This window comes from Odontesthes bonariensis, chromosome 16 (genome assembly GCF_027942865.1).
Source record: "Odontesthes bonariensis isolate fOdoBon6 chromosome 16, fOdoBon6.hap1, whole genome shotgun sequence".
Taxonomy (NCBI): Eukaryota; Metazoa; Chordata; class Actinopteri; order Atheriniformes; family Atherinopsidae; genus Odontesthes; species Odontesthes bonariensis.
The window spans coordinates 35,569,873-35,588,526 of record NC_134521.1 but is presented as its reverse complement, the minus strand read 5'-3'; the positions used below and the strand labels follow the sequence as shown (position 1 = coordinate 35,588,526).

At 42.1% G+C, this 18,654-nt stretch overlaps 1 protein-coding gene across 2 annotated transcripts in view; it reads right to left on the bottom strand.

Moving 5' to 3' along the window:
- Positions 1 to 13,531, bottom strand: part of ppm1e (protein phosphatase, Mg2+/Mn2+ dependent, 1E) — a 51,896-nt gene extending 38,365 nt beyond the window's left edge. Inside the window, exons 1-2 of one of the 2 annotated variants that reach the window (XM_075486962.1) lie at positions 13,382 to 13,531; positions 13,056 to 13,249 (exon numbers count right to left, since the gene is read on the bottom strand). In XM_075486962.1, the coding sequence (XP_075343077.1) occupies positions 13,056 to 13,240 (185 nt within the window). In that variant the 5' untranslated portion in view covers positions 13,241 to 13,249; positions 13,382 to 13,531. Of the gene's footprint in view, positions 1 to 13,055; positions 13,250 to 13,362 lie in introns of both variants that reach the window. The other variant, XM_075486961.1, reaches the window with a different exon arrangement.
- Positions 13,532 to 18,654: the final 5,123 nt, after the last annotated feature.

The window sequence follows — 18,654 nt, the reverse complement described above, 5'->3', positions numbered from 1 at the left end:
GTAATCCAAGCGAGACTTTCTGATTAAAGGATTACTCCTAAAACTAATTTCAAAGGCTAGGACAGCCCCAGAGCTGCGAGGCAAAAGAGTGGAAGGAGAGGAAGTTTGATGACAGGCTGAGGATGAGGATGGATGGATGGATGTGAAACACCATGTTCTACATTAATCAGTGTCCAAGATGGTCATCGTTGCAATGCTGCCAGCGTTGACTTTTTCATGTGCGCATTAATCAGGCCGACATTTTTCCAAGACAGCATGCCTCAAAGTCACAGAAAACCCCCTTTAAGGACAGATGAGGCTGACAAAACAGTTTCAATTTTTAGAGCTGCTCTAGAAAGAAATGCAGTTACTTCCCAGAAGCCTTGGAGGATGAACATCTCCAGAGGGATCAAATCTCCAGGCTTCATGTTGCTCTGATTAAAGAGTGAAAAGCCAGCAGACAGACAGATGGCAGCTGGAAAAGTAGGACTTTCAAACATTCCATGTAAACTCGCTTTCAGGGCCTCAACTCATGGTGACTTTGTTTTAAAGCTCAGCCAGTTCACCACCACGTCTCTTCATGGGGCGTGGCAGTTATCACAGGCGTGTTGGATGTGCTTGATGTTGTTGTTATTCTGTTTACAATGGATGTGATGAGCGCTGTATTCATTTGTCTTTGAAACTAGTTCAGCCAAAAGGAGGTCATTCATTCTGAGACAGTGCATGTGGGACGGTGGATGGTCTGATTTTTCTGCTGTAAAGTGAGGAAATCGTCTCACATCAGCTCCCTGCAGATCCATTTTGAGCTTTGGACTGCAGCCTTATTGTGAATCATTGCTATGGTAATACACACAATACATTCCTCTGTGACACTGCAGTACCTCGCTATTGAAGCGTCTGCTGTGTGTCTGACCTTTGATGTTCTAATTAAAGCAGAAAGAGGAACAAATTGCCAGAAATGCTCAAGAGCCTGCACCATGAATGCAGCTTCATCCTGCTGGCTGAAGGCTAATGGACATCTTTTATCAAATGAAACACTTAGGTCAGCCTACTTTGAACCGTAATGTCCTCCCACAATGTCAGGGATCTTTGTTGCATCTCTGTGGTCTAATTTCCTGTTATGTTCTTACGTCGACTCTCTAATAAAAAACACAAAATGTCCCAGAAAAAAGAAACCCAAAAAGAAGCCACCACTTAGCTGGTTTAAAACATCCATCCCTCAGATTCACACCCCTCTCTGCACAGGAGAAAACAATGAGAAATCCTAGCCACTCACAACATTTTGACATATTTAATTGAGCAGAACAATCCTCAGTGCTTTTGTAATACTTACAGAAACCAATTGGCTTTTTGGGAAAACATCCCAGTACTCCTACAGAGTATGGTGTGTCATAGTATCTTATAGAACTCTATTTGTAGGGAGTCAGGATATAAGACCAATTTAATATTAAAAATGTTTTGTCATTTTTGACACGTTCCAAATTCTTTTTAACCATTAAAAAATCCCTCAAAGATGATACATTTTTATTCAAGATTGTAAACACTACAGTAAGGCCTTCCCACCCTTCAGTGCTCAGTCTCTTACAAGAATATAAGTTGTTAAGGGTTGAAAGTAATGCTTACATTAATTATTAGATCATTTTGATGAATTGAATAATAAAACATCAGAAAACAGATTTCCAAAAAAGAAAGTCTTGTTTGTTTGACCATCTGTCTAAAACTTAGTTTACTGTGGTATATAAAATTGCTTTGTGTATCAATAACAAAAGCGAAAACAAAAAGTTGATTATAGTATTAAAAGATAGGTTTCAATTAGTAAAATCACTTCGCTAAAGGAAATATGTTTTTTTTTTCCTTGAAAAAACCACATCTAAGTACTTGTGCAGCGGGTTCTCTTCCAGGTAATTTAGCCCACAGATGTAGATTAAATTTGTTGCTGGAGAGTGAGTGGAAGCCAGTTTAGATGGTTGCTATCCCCAACTTGACCATTAGATGTCACTAATTGTTACACATTGTTACTTTAATGAAGAAAAGCAGCAGTACTTAATTCATGATCACGAACTCAGATTTTTGGACATTTAAATGACAAAAGTCATTAATAAGAACACATTCACAGAGTATCTAAGGCTCCGCATCTGCCTTTGTGGTTCTTTGTTCGTTAGCGAAGTTAACATGATGGCGTGCAACTTGAAAATGTACGTTTTGTAATTTGGCCATACTCCATTTTTGCTGTTTGTGAAGAACATTAATTTGACCTTCTCTCAGACGTACGCTGCTTTCCATTAATCAGTGTTAATCGAGCATGTTGGTGTCATGTGTGAAGTAGTCCCCTCTTGTTTCTTACATTTTGAGATGGCAATCTGACCAAACTAGACCAAGTAACATATACAGTACGTATCACTTTCAGCACGGCACAAGTGTGAACTGCTGCAGTCTCATTAGCAGACAGACGCAGCAGGAGTGGGTTCATCCGACATATGATCAGCTGGTCAGAGAAATCTGACAGATCATGTTAAAGTGCTGTTACAGTGCTGTTCAAACTTTCCCCCTTCATGGTTTTACCTTACAGCACAAAGTTGTTTTTTTTCACAACATCTCAGCCAAATGAATGGAAATTCAATAATTATTGAGCTGCAGTTGAAGTATCTAATCTCTTTTACATGGTAGCGGAGAGCTGTACCACTAACTTCAAAAGAGACACACCGAGCAAGAGTACGGGGGAGTGAGCACTCCCCTCAAAAATGGGCCAGCTTGGAACTTGGCTTTTCAGACAGGGTTGAGACGCTGTTGTACTGTCTCTCTGTGGTATTTTGATAAATGCGTGTCACGGATATTCCATTAAGACTTCAGGAAATTGTCAAACTGGTAAAAAAAAAAAGGGCATAACATGTCTTCTTTAACAAATGAGGCCAAGGAAAAAAAACTATATGTATAGTTAGGCAGGTGATTTACTGTGAAGACAGTGTCAGGGAATCGTACTGTACGTCCACAGAAAGACAGTCATCACAGTCTGTAGTTTATCCTCTAATAAACCCGTCACCAGCAGCTCCTCCTACACCACCCAGTTGTCTAAACGCTGTGTGTGAGTGTGTGTTACGTCCATACTGGAGTGTGTCGTGTGAGCAGTGGGAAGCCGGATCTACCCCCTAGGTCTTTACAGCTGTGGGAGACGTTTCACTTTAATGAGGTCTAGAAAGGCTCTCCCCTCAATTACTATCTATCAGCTCTGCATGTGTGTTTGTGTGCAGAGGGGTCATTAATTCCCTCTTCAAGTCATCCTCACTTCATCAGCAGAAACAGGCAGTGATGTCACAGTCAGTGAATTCTGCCCAATTTCTTATTTCTAGAAAGATTCAATTGTGGCTTAGACGTACATTTTATATCAAACTGATCTCCCTTAGAGGTCAAATCTATCAAATATGGAAGAGATCCTGCAAAGATCCGCCCAACGATCAGCATCTAATATGGAAACTTTACTATCTAAATGTCCTTAACTTTTTTTTTTTTTTTGCTTGATAATCAGAGAAAAATGCTGTGACTGTGTGCCTGTATGGGACCGAGTCGGGTACCAGACCATGTAACTACGTCATGCATAAGTGAAGCAGTATAAATATCCACAGTATAAAGTCTATTCAAACTGCATGAAGTTATTTTAGGTTTCAGTTGTTTTAGATGGTGGAAAATTTGCTCTGCTGGTGGGCACCATTCTGTGAAACAACCCCACTTTTAAAAAAAATTCTTAAGCTCCCATTAAAAGGAGAAGTTCGTTGTTTTGGTTTTTTTTAACCTTATTTCTGGCATAAAATACGTTCATCTACTCATCGATAACATTTTGGTGAAAGTCGGCGTCCTTCGGACGCTATTTAAATCACTCAAGATCGGCGTATATCCATATAACGGGAGTGAACAGGGCATTGATAATACAGCCTCAAAATAAGGCATTTTTATTTGTCTTTATTTCCCCAAAACTTTAAGACGAATGAATGAATGAACGCGTACTATTGCAGTGTTAGTTCAGAGCTGCCGTGTTGTTGTTATTGGGGGCTTTCTACACCCGGGTCACTTGGGATAAAGTCATTGACGCCCACCGCTGCAGCACAGCTTATTTACTCCGTGCTCTGTGAGTATTAGGAGGTACTCTTCTACCTTCTGGAACAAGCCTAGCCTGTTTCAGAGGGTAATGGGGACTGGTGAGCTCGCCAAAGGACTAAATACCTTAAAGAGTTTTTCTAAACCCAAGAGGTTTACACCACCCAGAGAAGTACCCAGTAAGGTGCAAAAAATGTAAGCCTACAAAAATATGTAGGCTGAAGTCATGTTAGGCAGGTGTGGGCTGCATGGTGACATGATGACCTTGCAATAAGAAGGTTTCCTGGTTCAAACATCAGCTGTTGCATTCATGTTTGGAGTTTACATGTTCTCCATGAGCCTACATAGATTTTCTCTGGCTTTTTTTCCAAATCGTGTACCATTTTGGGACAATTAATGTCCCTCGATATTTTACGATGAATGCTGAAGTGATGTAACAGCCACCCGGCGGTGGACGAATGAGTAAAAAAAAACACATTTCCATCTGGAGCTCACTGTTGGTCCATTCCCTGTTTTTGATTTTCTAACCTCAAGAACTGCTATGGGATGTTTTTATTACGGATGTTTACGAGGTCTTTATGTAACCGTGGGTGCTGGTGCTGTGCTCAGCAAATCGCAGGGCATGTACATTGTCTGGATAAGTCATTGTATTGTTGCATCAAAGCTGGTTTCCCCTCATGCTGGGATGTAGTCAAAGGCAGGAACTAAAAGAAAGACCACTTAAAAATTTTGTTTTATTGAATATGATCATCTGCAGTGTGGGCAAAAAAGAAGAGGTACTACCAAGTTAATAAGGTGTGAAAGCACCTGCGATACGTCCCCTGAGTCCTACAGCAGTAATCAGACCAGTGAGGAGTATTCAGCTGTGATCTCATGGCATCTATTTTGGACGCTGACGTCAGACTACTCAGCACATTAAAAAATGACACTGCAGGGGTACCTTGTGAAATGCTTTTTGGATTATCTAAACTACTTTCTTTTGACAAATTAAAAGTGATGTTCTTATCTTCTTGTGTTCTTTGACTCGTGCAATATAATGACTATCGTGCTTAGTTTTCCAGACTTTTCTCTCTGGTGTGGTGCATTACATATGGGAGTGGTACTAAGTTAAGTATCGCTCTTCATTGAAGTCTAATTAATCACAGTCATTGCTAGCCTCTGAGAAAAACCTGTCAGGGTTATGCTGGATAGTTTCAATCACACACCAGCATTAAACATTCTACACACATACACACACACACACAAGGGAAGAGTGTTAACTTCTCCTCAGATGTTTCTCCCAGCTGCCCGGAGGAAAATGGATTAACTAGCATCATTTCAACGCACACACAAACACACACAGAAGCTGAGTCTACACCTCCAGACTCGTTCTAGCACACCAAGTGCTTCACCCGCCCCCTATTAACACGCACGCACACGCACAGAGGGGATCTCTCTTCTTGCAGAAGTCTATTATTAGATGTTCAACCCAGAGACAAACTAATGACACACTGGGATGAATCACCATAGCTGCTGCCTCCGACTATCATTACACTCACAGCAAAGCAACAGCAGACAGGATGCTGGCCACCACACAAACATAAACACACTCATACCATCAGACTGCTCCAACATCTGCAGCAAAAGAAGCCTACCTGCCTGCAGGTTTTCAGTCAAAGAAATCCGGCTTCAACAAATACCCAGAACTCATTGTTCTGTTTCGTATTATTTCCAGAAAAGTATTTAACCTAAATAGTTTTTTTTTTTTTCAGTATGAACCAAAATGTGTCGGTGGCAACAAATATCAAAAGACAGTCAGATTCATAATCTTGTGTACTCATTCACTGACACAACAGGAATTTGGTTTTTCTTAATGGATGGAGTTTTTGTGCAAAACCAGAGGCCGTTGAAGTATCCCGTTTGGTAGCCTCCGGAATTCTGTGGTCCTGTTGGCTTCACTGAGCGGAGACGTCCAGCAGGCACTGGGACAGTTTTCAGCTGAGTGGGACACAGCCGGGGTGAGAATTAGCACCTGCAAGTCAGAGACCACGCTCTGAAAAGGGTGGGTTGCCAACTTAAGGTCCGGGGAGAGTCCCAGCCTGAATCGGAGGAGTTTAAGTATTTTCGGGGTCTTATTCACAGGTGGGGGTAGAGCGGAGTGGGTGATTGACAGGTGCAGTTTCTGCAGAGTTGCGGACGTTATACCAGTCTGTCGTAATAAAGAGAAAGATGAGCTCAAAGGCGAAGCTGTCGATTTACTGTTCAGTCTATGTTCCAGCCCCCATCCATGGTAATGAGCTGTAGATGCTTATAAAAAGATGCTTTGTGTTTTGTAGAGATTAAACACAGTCTTATATCAAATGTCCTCGTTTTTACCTGAAAACTGCATTCCTAATATTAAGGTCTTCAAAAGATTTGTTTTCACTGACCTAAACTGCAGTAGCATGTGGAAACGGGACCAGAACTCTCATAAGACGAGTTTAGTAAATTAAAAAAAACATTTAAAAATGACCTAAATACACACGGACAAAGCGTCTGTCAGCTAATTGCTTTGGTTTTTCTGACCTGCTGTTCGACTGTTTTGTTCTCATCAGCTGTGTCTCTCTTGTTATTAAAGCTATAACAATAACCAAAATCTGATTAGTAATTCTATTCATTTCCTTTACACAGCGAGAGTCCAAAGACACTGTTCTACTGGTTGGCTTTGTTGTTGTCTGAAGCACGATTATAAAACTCCACCTAGACCTTTCTGCTTGACTCAAACATGTAAAGGCTTCTGTTGCTCCCAGTTGCATTCAGACAGGTCGTTATTACAAGAATGTCTGGGTTGTTACCGTGACAACTGCTGTATATGATGTAAGGGGAGTGTCAAACAAACACACAGAAGAAACCAAGTCAGGTCTGCATTTCCACTGGCAGTCCAAACGTGCACAGAACACGGCTGTAAGTGGCTGCAGCCGGTGTTAATGGGAGCTTAAGTGATACATTAGATCGTATATCAGCACTGAATCAGACTTGATATATGATCTGCGCTCTCTCTAACCCTGTACATGGGAAGGAGTCTGCAGGACCAACTCCAAACCAATACAGCCTCAGCTCTTTTTAAAGATCAAAACACTCAAAGCAAACAGCACCGAAAACTGCGAGACCAGACCCAATGGGATTGACTCAAACACTTAAATTCAAGCATAAAAATGACCAGGTTAAGTTTAGGAAGCATCATTATTTGAGAGAAATCAACTACTTTTAAAACCTGAACTTTTTGGCCACATAAAGCAGACAGAAACTCTGCTATTTGTTGCATTTGTCTGCTGCATCAGAAAAACACTTTGAGCCTGCTAAACAACTTACAGGGAATAAACTCAACGGGAATAAACTGGGAGTGAGCAGCAGACATAGCAGCAGGGTCACTGCTACTGTGGGTGCGGCCTTTAACCGACGTTTGATACATTGTTAGAACGAGGTAAAGCAGAGGCAGAGGAATATTTGTTTAAGTAGAAAAACTACTGAGCCGAGTTTTATGAGACCTAATGGGAAAATAAGGAACTTATTAGGTTTTGGTGCAGATCAGGATCACCATCTTTGTACTGTAATTTAGATTATTGTTGCTCTAATGTTATGGGCACGTTTTGTTTTGGAATCATTTTTTGTTAGGTTCAGGGGACCTTTAATTAAAAGCCCCTGAATGAATTTGGGAACACAATTGGGTTTCTGTTAAAAAATACCCGCTGACCAGAAATACCCAACTTTCTGCAAAGTCTCCATCAACCCTGAGGTCTACACACATCCATCTCTGCAGCTCGGTCATAAACTGCTTCCTCTTCTGAGAGAGGAGAGATATCATTTCTGAACATTTATCTTTAGTCCATCGGCTACAATAATCTTGATGAACCTCACACCTTTCAAATAGTGTCATTTTATAATATTTGAGCTGCTGGGATGTTCTGTTTTGAGAGCATGAAACATAGAAAATGAGCGCCTCTCTTGACCTTCATTAATCTTCTTGGGGTTTCCTAAGATAAACGGCATGATGGAGAGGGGCCAGTGAGTGATTCATTGACTCTAACAAGCCAAATGTATAGAAATCCAGCTCTGCCAGAGAAGAGAGACGGGGGATATTTCACAAAGCAGGCTGAGTCAGTAAACTGCAGTTATTTTGGTAAGTTTGGCTAATGGATGTTTCACGCATCCAGAATGGATGGAGTCCATTTAAATGACTAACAACTCAGACCTGATCGGTAGCAACACTTAAATTAGCAAACATGCTGGTCTCAAGCCACAGCCAGATGTGTACCTCGCCATTAATGAATACCTTCATACCTCTGCCAGTCTGGGTTTACAAACTGTGTTAGTCCTGGACAAGTATCAGTAGAAAGGGCATAAGTATTACAAGTAGAATTAACTAGAAGAATCCAAAACTAATGGTTATGTTAGATGTCCCATTTCATGATATGATCAATGTGCATTATTATTTTGCTTTTAGTGATTCATTAACATGTCAGCATCATTTAACAGTCATGTAAAAATGACAGTACACCCTCTGTTTATGAGGGTTTATGTATCAGGAAAGGTTTTTCAAAAGAAAACCCATCAGATCTTAAAACTAGGTCAGTTCAAACTCAAAGGAACAACAGCAACACATGACATATTTACACTGTGTCCTAATGCATTTAACAGAAACTTACTCCTTACTGCGTCCATAGGGGTTAACACAGGAGGCAGCTGTAGTCTGGAGGATTGAAGTGTGTGTCAACACAATGCCAAGGAGAAAAGATCTTAGAGAGGCAATTGTTGCTATCTTTCAATATGTGGAGTGGCTATTTCCAAACTATTTGGAGTCCATCAGACAGAGAGAAAGAACTGAAGAAGCCTTTCGGATGAGAGGTGAAACGTCTTCAAGATCCAAGAAGAAGTCCAGTTGCCCTCATCCAAGTTCTTATGATTACCGTGACCTGGATGACTGAGAATCTTCATCAACATACAGAGAGAAAGATTATTCATAAACTGAAAACATTCAAGACAGCTGACAATCTTCCCAGGAATGAACGTACCAGTGAATTCCTCAAGGTCAGACCGTGCAATGCTCAAAGAAACTGCAAGAACCAAGAGCTACATCTCAGACTCTGCAGGCCTCAGTTAGCATGTTAAATGTTAAAGTTCATGACAGCACAGTTAGAAAAAAACTGAACAAGTATGGCTTGTTTGGAAGGGCTGCAAGAGAAAGCCTCTTCTCTCTAAAAAGAACATGGCAGCACAGCTTAGGTTTGTAAAGTTACATCTGAACAAACCACAAGACTTCTGGAACAATGTCCTTTGGACAGATGAGACCAGAGTGGAGATGTTTGCACATAATGCACAGCAGCACGTTTGGAGGAAACCAAACACAGCATATCAGCACAAACACCTCACACCAGCTGTCAAGCACGGTGGTGGAGGGCTGATGATGTGGGCTGGTTCTGCAGCCACAGGACCTGGGCACCTTGCAGCCATTGAGCCCACCATGAACTCCTCTGTATAGCAAAGTGTTCTAGAGTCAGATGTGAAGCCGTCTGTCTGACAGCTAAAGCTGGGCTGAAAGTGGCTCATCAGCAGGACAATGATCCCAAACACAGCAGCAGATCTACAACAGAAAGTCTGAAAAAGAAAAGAATCAAGGTGTTGCAATGGTCCAGTCAAAGTTCAGACCTCAATCTGATTAAAACGCTGTGGTGGGTCCAAAACAAATGCTACAAACCTCAATGAACTGAGGCAAAGTTGTGAAGAGGAGTGGAGAGAAGTTCCTCCACAATGGTGTGACAAAGTGGTAACATCATACAGAATAAATGCCTTCAACTTATTTCTGCTATAGATGGCGCTACAAGCTACTCAATCATGGGTTGTACTTATTTTCTCACACGCTGCTTCTATACCGTGTCTCCATTTTTGTTATTCAAATAATGGCCCTGTGTAATATGCAGGGTTGCAAAAGGATGGAAAAATCCCAGTATGTTTTGCAGAAACCTTCCACAGGAACTTTAGATGGGGAATTTTGGAAATATTCCAAATTTACACAAAAAATTTCATCAACATTAGCTGGTGTAAAATGCCTCCACACATCTGCTTTGAATAAGATGGCAAAAAGGAGTAAAAAAACACAAATGCAATGCAATGCACAGATATATAGAGAGTTAGCTGAAGAAATGTATTCTTCAAAACAAAAAACTGTCTAGAAGGAGGCAGAAGAAACAGCATCAAATTTGAGGTAGCTAGCATCATGATAATGTAGTCTTCTTATGAAATGGTGCTAGCTAACTTACACTTGGTATTACTGCTTTACCAGTTAGCGAGCTACTGTATAAATACATTTCGATTGAATAGTTGCTTGCTAAACTTTAATACATAGATCAACCTCATAATATCATCAAAACTTACTTGACTTTATGTAGACTTTGGGCTCAAATGTGTGACTTCAATAGTCTGTGTCTGTGCTGTGGAATCAAAAGTGTATCTTTAGTGGTTCAGAATTCTAGAAATCCTCTGTGCACGTGATGGACGAATGTACAATGTATGTAGGGTTGTGTGGCGTCAATAGCCATGTAGTAAGTAGTGTGCTATGTGTCTGGGATTGAGAAATAGCATAGATACTCTACTGTATTTGCATCAAATCGGATTCTTAATAGCAAAGATTATGCTACAGTATATTTTTACCAACTATAGTTAAGTTCCCAACCTTCAATTTTGGAAATTTCCAGTTTATTCCCATTAATTCCCATCAATTCCAATGGAAGGTTTCCAACTTTGAAAATTCCCGGAATTTTGCAACCCATGTAATATATCGTGTGTTGTTGCCCATCCGAGGTTCCATTTACCTCATTTTAAGACCTGGTAAGGACCAGATGATTTTTTTTTATCGCGCTTCGATGTCAAAACCCAGGACTGAAAGAGGGTGGACTTGTAACTCCTTCTAATACTGACATTTCCACATTTTGTTTGTGTATGCATTAAATGGACAAGACTCGACATGCAAGCTATGCTGACCACGTCTCGCTGTCACGCCCAGAGACTCTTGTTTTTAGTTTTCATGTTTAGGTTATGCTTTTGTTCTCAGTCCATCTTTAGTTTTTGTCATGCCTTAGTTTCCCTGCACTCTGTTTATTAGTTCACTCACTTCACCTGTGTTTTTTCCCTCAGCTGCACTCACTCCCCAATCACTCTCACTCCCTATTTAGTTTCCGGTCTCCCCTGTCTGTTTGTTGGTTCCTCGTTTGATGTCAAGTTGTATACCCATGCCAGGATTCCGGCCTCCCATGATTTCCACGTTTTTGTCAAAGCTAAGTATTTATTCCATGCCATGTTCTTTTTTTGTTTTGTTTATAGCAACGTTTTTAGAATCCGGCTTTGCCGCGGCTTTAGTTTAAACTTTGTTTGTTTTTGTTGTTATTAAATCAACCTTTTTTTTTTTGAAAGTCCGTGTCCTCCCTCCACACCACAACCTGACACTCGCCTCCATCTCTGTACAGCAAGATCAGACTTGAATGCTGTAAAAGAAAGGCAACAAAATGAACTGCTCCTTTAGATTAAATGTACCTGCAAACAACATGCGAGTGTTGTGTCTTTTGATATTTCAAACTGCAGCTCCCATGAGTCTTAGACACAAGACTGCTGTCTGGAAGTCATGTGACCTGCAGTTGTTGCTGAGGCATATAAAGATCAAAATCTCATTACAAAAACCTACACATACTGTACTGCTCCGTCCTTAGCAGTAAGCAGGTGTGTGTGTGAGGGGGAGGGGGAGGGGGAGGGGGATGGCAAGCTGTGCAAGATGCTGATGGTTTAATGCTTAGTATAGGGACCTTATATTCACAAGCCAATCAACCTGGAGACTATGAAGGAGATAAATTGAATCTGCAGATAATAATATTGATGTCAATGTGGCAACTCCAGCAGGTTCAATATACAAACACTCTCCAGTGTGTACCATCGTTCTGAAAGCATTATTGGCTGATCAGTCCAGCACCAACACGTGCTGTCCCCACCGTTAGAGTGGCCTGAGAGCGGGGCATGCATGCAAACCGGTCGGTAAGATCATTTGCAGACATGCAGAGAGCAGTCCCCCTGCCACTTTGTGCCCTAGATGAGTCCTTCCAGCTCGCTCTTCCCAGCACAGTTTCTGCACCTATTTTGGATTCAAAACCAGGCCAGGCAGCAGCGCTCAGGGCAGCGCTTTCTCTCAGTTTTACCGTTTCTGCCAAGCTTCTGCACATCTCAAACAGAAGAACTCACTGTGGGGCTGATCAATTAAAAGCGTGTCTTTAAACGCGGAGCTTCCTCCTCTGTGAAATGCATCTGGAGTTTCCCCCTCTCCTCCGCCTTCACTGAATACTATGAGATTCAGGTGAGAGCCCGAAACTGCAAAATGTCTCCTTGGTTTATATTTATTGCTCACAGTGAGCTCCATGGGATCATTCTCTCCATCTCTGTGTTGTATTTTAGTGTGTAACGATCCCCTCGATGAACATAACCGGGGAGGTTATTTTTAGCCCACATGAAGATGCGCTCAGCAGTGATGGCGATGGCTTCCTTCCCCTCCTACACCATAATGACGCCTTGCTGTTACGCAAAAGCAGGGGTTCACCTTTGGTAGACCTCCGGCTCTGGCACCGCTGCAGTCTATTTGTGGCACGACGCGAGAGACGCACAGGTCCGTGGATCATAGAGCAGTGCGTAACACACCACAGGCAGGGAGAGGCGACTCTTAACTTCTGCTTTAGGCACACTTTGATTCCTCAGAACGCCTCTGTAAAGACACTTGTATGAACTTGGTATTGGGCACACCCAGCATCCCGTTAAGCAGGTAACAGGCATTATGCGAGAAAGCCAGTGGGCATCCCGCGCGCCTTATGGGGCCACAGCCGGGGTCGCCCCCCGCTCACCTCACACGTCTCCCAACAATTAAAGCGACCTTCAAACCCTCACACTTTTCATATACTGACACGGAGAGAAAAATATGCCAAAAGTGAACACTTAACTATTTGTAGAGGTGTTGGAGACACAGGTCGAGGCATTCCCCTTCCACTTCGTCCTCAGACAGCAGATCCGACAAGGGGCGCATCGGCACCGGGTCGCAGTCCTGCAGAGGCATCTTCATCTCCCGAACAAAGAGCTCCAGGAACCGTCGAAAGGTTTTCTCCTCTGCTGCAGAGCCGGCCATCATTTCTCATTCCTGGACAGACAGAGACAGCTCCGCCCGTCAGTGACACTAACTTGCCGGGCTAAGAAGAGAAGAGTCAGTGCACTAACCGAACTAGTGGGACTGTGAGTGCGCTACCATACTACCTGAATAAATGTGTACTACCGGAGGAGCAGAGCCGTGGACTACCGGTGTGTCTGAAAGCGGCAGGCCTGACGGGAAGAGCGGACCGTGGCGTCTCCGATTATACCAGCGGACGAGCTGTCACCGGCTTGACTGATCCCCCATTCAGAGCCGAGCGGGAGCGTGCGCCGAGTTATCAGGGATTTCAGCTGAGCTGAGGATGGTGACGTCAGAGAGACGACGATGTCGGCCATGAACGCGCACGCTACGCTGACGTCTTCTGACGTCTGCGAGCTTTTTGTAGACCTGCCATCACGAAGGAGGCCCATATGTTCACGGTATGCGTGGGAAAGGAAATGTTAGGCTTATGTGTGAAAAAATATTTAATTAGACTTAAAAGTCTTGCGTTTAAAGTCAACTGAAATCATCATGTTAAATATTGTAACAAAAATAAATAAATAAAAATGAGGAGTTGATGGGCATCAAGGGGAGCTTTACATTCATAAAGCTTCCCTTGGCATAGCAAATGTGTTTAGCATAAACGGTATTCAGATTACAATTCTCCTGCCATAATGCTGGACAGGACAAGGGTAAGATAAAAAAAATAAATAAAGTCAACTGAAATGCTGTGACTTGTAAGCTGCTTTGCAGGGGTCTACTTCCTAACAAAATGTTAGGTAAAATGGTATCTCTGGCGGCATAGGTCACATATATCAGTATGTGTAACCAGTAAATGCTGATGAGTCACCCTGCATTTGGGGGGCGTGTTATAATTTTGCATGAAATTCTCCATCTAAAAATCTGAATTGCAGAAGATCCCATACAGAACAGTGGGCAGTGGAGCTGACTAATCAGAGTAAACTGGGATTTTCCTTCGGGGGACTAACGCCTCACCTTATTTTTCACAGGAACTAATCTGAAGCATATCACACTAATAATGTCGGAAATGGAAATAGGAAATGGTATTTAAAGAGGTGAAATCACATAGCTTGGCTTCAAAACTAAAGTTTTCTAAATTAAATGATGAATCTTATCTTAGAAACTGGACATATAACAGAATGACTGTATTAGATATTTATGAAAATACCCTCCTCTATATAACAACAGCACTCCCCTGTAGCAGAACCCAGCCCTGCAAAAACAGTTTAAAGAACACGACAAAGAGTTTGAGTTGTTCACCCAACTTCCAAACTCCACAGATTCCAATATGATGGGATGTGATGTCATCTGTGGGAAGCAAGGCCAATCCACAAAGGCCCCACCCCACGTCTCACTGAACTCAAAGGATGTTCTACACCTGCAGATGTTCTTTGCCCACACTCTGACTTTTTTTTTTCGTGGCATGAAGAGAAACGAATCAATATTAGGTGTGTGGTCATAATGTTATGGCTGATATGTGTTGATAACTAGTTCTAGAAAGTATGTTGTGGAGGGAAGAGGAAGATTAAAAACATTTGACCTAATTCCTACCACCCTTCCCACCTCTCTTTCATCTTATTGTTTTTACTTGTTTTCTTGATTAGATTATGTTTCAAATGTTTGTAGTAGAAGGTCGACCATGAGATGGGGTGCATGCCAACAGCTGAGGAGGAACAACGAGGTGGGGTGTGACCACAACAGGAGCGGCTTTGTATAACTGTGTGTCAGAAACAATGTGATTCAAATGTCAAACCAAACTAAGCTCTTGCTTTCTCCCCAGTGGTAGCCAAGGCCCAAACTGATATTTGTTGAGGACAGTCACCAAATTCATTCTGCTTGTCACAATTCTAAATACATAAGTTGACTGTTTTTTTCTACACGTTGTCCAGAAACACTACAACGCATCCTGTTTCAGATTAAATCATCTCATCCAGGTTCTGAGCATATACCCCTGCCTCTGTTCCCCACACAATGGAGTGGAGTGTATTGCTGATAGTAATCCCCTGGTGGTGAGAGAATTATGCAGTCCATTAAATGGTAAACGTGGAGCTTAACCCCATTATGGTGCATCATATGATTTAACAGCTGACGAGACCTATAAATAATTTTAAAAGGCCAGAAAGCTCAAAGAGGCACAATTCTGAAAAGCAGTCTTTCTGAATGTATGCATTATTAGCTATGTTGATGTCCACTGAGGCTTGTAGTTTGAACTTCAGTGGCCTATTTCAAATGAATGTATTCGTGTTTTGCCACAGAAAGCGTTAAAGCGCCAATTTACACTACAACAGAGAGGAAGGACCTTTGGGAGAGAGGTATGTATTTTACAGCACAGCTCTCCTGCCACCTGTCCCCACCTGGCAAACAACCCTCTACATGCCACTGCATAAAGGAATCCTCATGCTGAGAGAGAGGAACTATGAAATTTGCCTGCAATAAATTCATCCCACATAGGTCTGTTATGCAATTTATTCAGTTGTACTCCAACCAAGCAACAGGTGGAGGTGGCTTGTGAGCTTTATAGCCACAAACCTGCATGTAGGCACCCTGGAACCATTGCTTGCTGTCTTCCTGAACCGAGAGCAACAGAAAAGTCCGGCAGAATTCGGGGGCAACAGGACTGTCCACCACATGCTTAACATCAAACAGTTCATCCCTTAGAAAAACACTGTTACAGGTGCTACAGGTGGAATACAGACACAGGAAAAGTTTGCAATGTGATTTGTACCGTGTCACATATTTTATTTAGGAAGTCTTAAATCAGTTTGCTTAAAGCTGCAGTCGGCAGGTTTTCAAAATTGCGAGTCTAAAGTCGGAAAATTCGAACGGATACAACTTTCAGGTCCCTCCCCCAACCTCTAACAAGCTCCGAATCGCCCCCCAAACCCCTCCCCCTCTGTGGACGAGGTTGTGCACGTGAGTTCACACCAGTGTGAGCGCACACAAGCTGGGGCAGACTCACGCTCAGCAGCGTGTGCACAAGCTGTGATTGACAGGTAGGATTCCTCCACCCTAACTTGATTGGTTAAAAACAGCCGGGCGCGCTCGATTTTTGCAAGCATGATTACAGGCTTCAGAGGGAGCTACAGAATTCGTTATTTTTCCTAAACAGCCTATTTAATATTCTACTTCCAGAATCCCATGACAGTTCAAGCTAATATGACTAAAAAAAAGTTGCCGACCGCAGCTTTAATAAGGACAGTGTGAAAGGCGTCGCTCGTAGTGAGAAACCAACAGAGAATTATTGGCTGTGTGGCCTCAGAGGGAAGCGGTTTCCAGAGAAAAATCTCGAACTTTATCTCTAAATCTAATATAATCTCTAAAAACACTACATTACCAGCTCAACACCAACCAGCAGGCAGTTAGCAACTAGACAAGTGGAGCCTTTAGTTGTCAAATAAACCAAAGGCACTCCTTTTCCCTCGGAGAGAGAAACGTAGTATTCTACATTTACATCCACAGTTGAGTTAAGTTTAAGCTAGACTAGCTATATTAACTGTGCTACTGTCCTTGTCCTCAGTATACAAGCAAATAATGGGAATCGATTTATTGGCCAAGATATGTCTGACTCAATTATGATACGTGGCTATATGCCCCCTTTCATCTTATTAATGTTGGGCTTTTTCCAGTTGATATATTACTTCACCAACTATAACAACTGCGCTGAGAGCAAATTGTTGCCACACTGACCCATGAATTTGACAGATTTACAGCTCTGTACACTTCATACTAGCTGTACGCCTTACTTTCATCCAAACAAATAAGATGCACGCTTTCCCTTGAGGTAATTCTCTGTTTTTATCTGCCTCTTCTTCGTCTGTGTACCAACCTCTTCTGTTTCGGAGTCAAAGCGGAGCATGCGCATAGCTTCGTGGCCAGTTTGAAATCATTTGAATAAATACATGCAGAGTCATTTGACTCCCGACTGAATTATCTGAGTTTGTAAGTCGGTTTTTGTGAATTATATTTGGTCTAATATCAGCTGGACCAACATGTTTGCATGAATTGTAAAATTCAGCTCTGACAATACTGCACCCAGTGAAACATGTTTAACTGAAAATCCCTCCTTAAAGGAAGACGGAAGCTGATATATTTTCTTCTGGAAGGGAAAGACCCAAGCTGATGTGATAATCCACACTGTTTGGTTTTCCATCAAGATGAACCTGTTTGAAATACCAGTGTTCCATGAAGCTCTGCTTCCTCCTCCGCACGCCCGGACAGCTCCCCAATGAGTGCGCCCGTGCACCCACAGTCACAAGCTCTGTGGACAAAAACAATCGGTTTTGTGAAGGACTCCACTGAGTCATCAAGATAAATGACAAGTTTGTTATTCTTAGTGACCTCAAAGCAAGACTAGAAAGAATACACAGCAGCCTGAATGGAGTGATTAGAAAGCACTAAGTAAGCAAAGTTGACATCAAGATCAATCCTGAAAGAGACTCTGGCAAAACATCAGGAGAGAATGCAATTCCTCCGGGGACACACAAGGCCTAAAGGCCTGTCATGAAAGGTTGCAGAACACCAGGGAAGAGAATATGCTAGACCACCCCAGTCCCCTCCCTGTTGTTCTAAACAAACTAAAATCCATCCATCCATTTTCTATACCCACTGTATCCTGTTCAGAGTTACAGCTGCCATTGGTTGAGAGGTGGGGTATATTCTGGACAGGTCACCAGTCCATCACAGGATCAGACTGAAATCATACTGTGGAAACTACAAGGGCATCTCCCTGCTCTGCATTAGGCTCTTTGCTTAAGTCATCCTCAGCAGGCTCATCACTGTACGAGTAAAACCTTCACAGACAACAACGTCAAGAGTGCAATAAGGTCTTCATAGTCCTCACAAAAGTCTTTCACACTGTCAACAGCATGGCCTTTGGGTCTTGCTTTGGTATATTGGACACCCACAGAAGCTTTGAAGCTCATGATATTCATGTTATGCCACACGGGGCATTTTAACGCCACTTTAAACTCATTACTACATTTTTTGCCCCCATAAATATAAAAGATTCTCAGAGTGTTTCTCTGTTATGCCAATGAGTAAAACATCACCTTGTCTCCTTTTGACATTCGTCATTTTCTTGTTCATTTCTCCTGATGTGGCATAGTTGAAAGGACTGATGGTAGTTTTTAAAGTTTCCTGAACCACTTCTCTATAATACTAATGATTTAGGTTTAGGTCCAATAAAAAGCCTATATAGGGGCTATGAAGAGCTAAAAAATTTGATCTTTAAATATGCCGATAATTTTATGTCGTAGTAACTGCAGTCTGGGATTATGTAATAAACGGCAGTTTGTCAAACACACTGTGTTGGAAGACAGGCCAAACATGTTAGTGTAAAAGAGAAATTTACAGTAGTGGCTTTATTCAAGCATTATTTACTTCTACATCTGATTTCT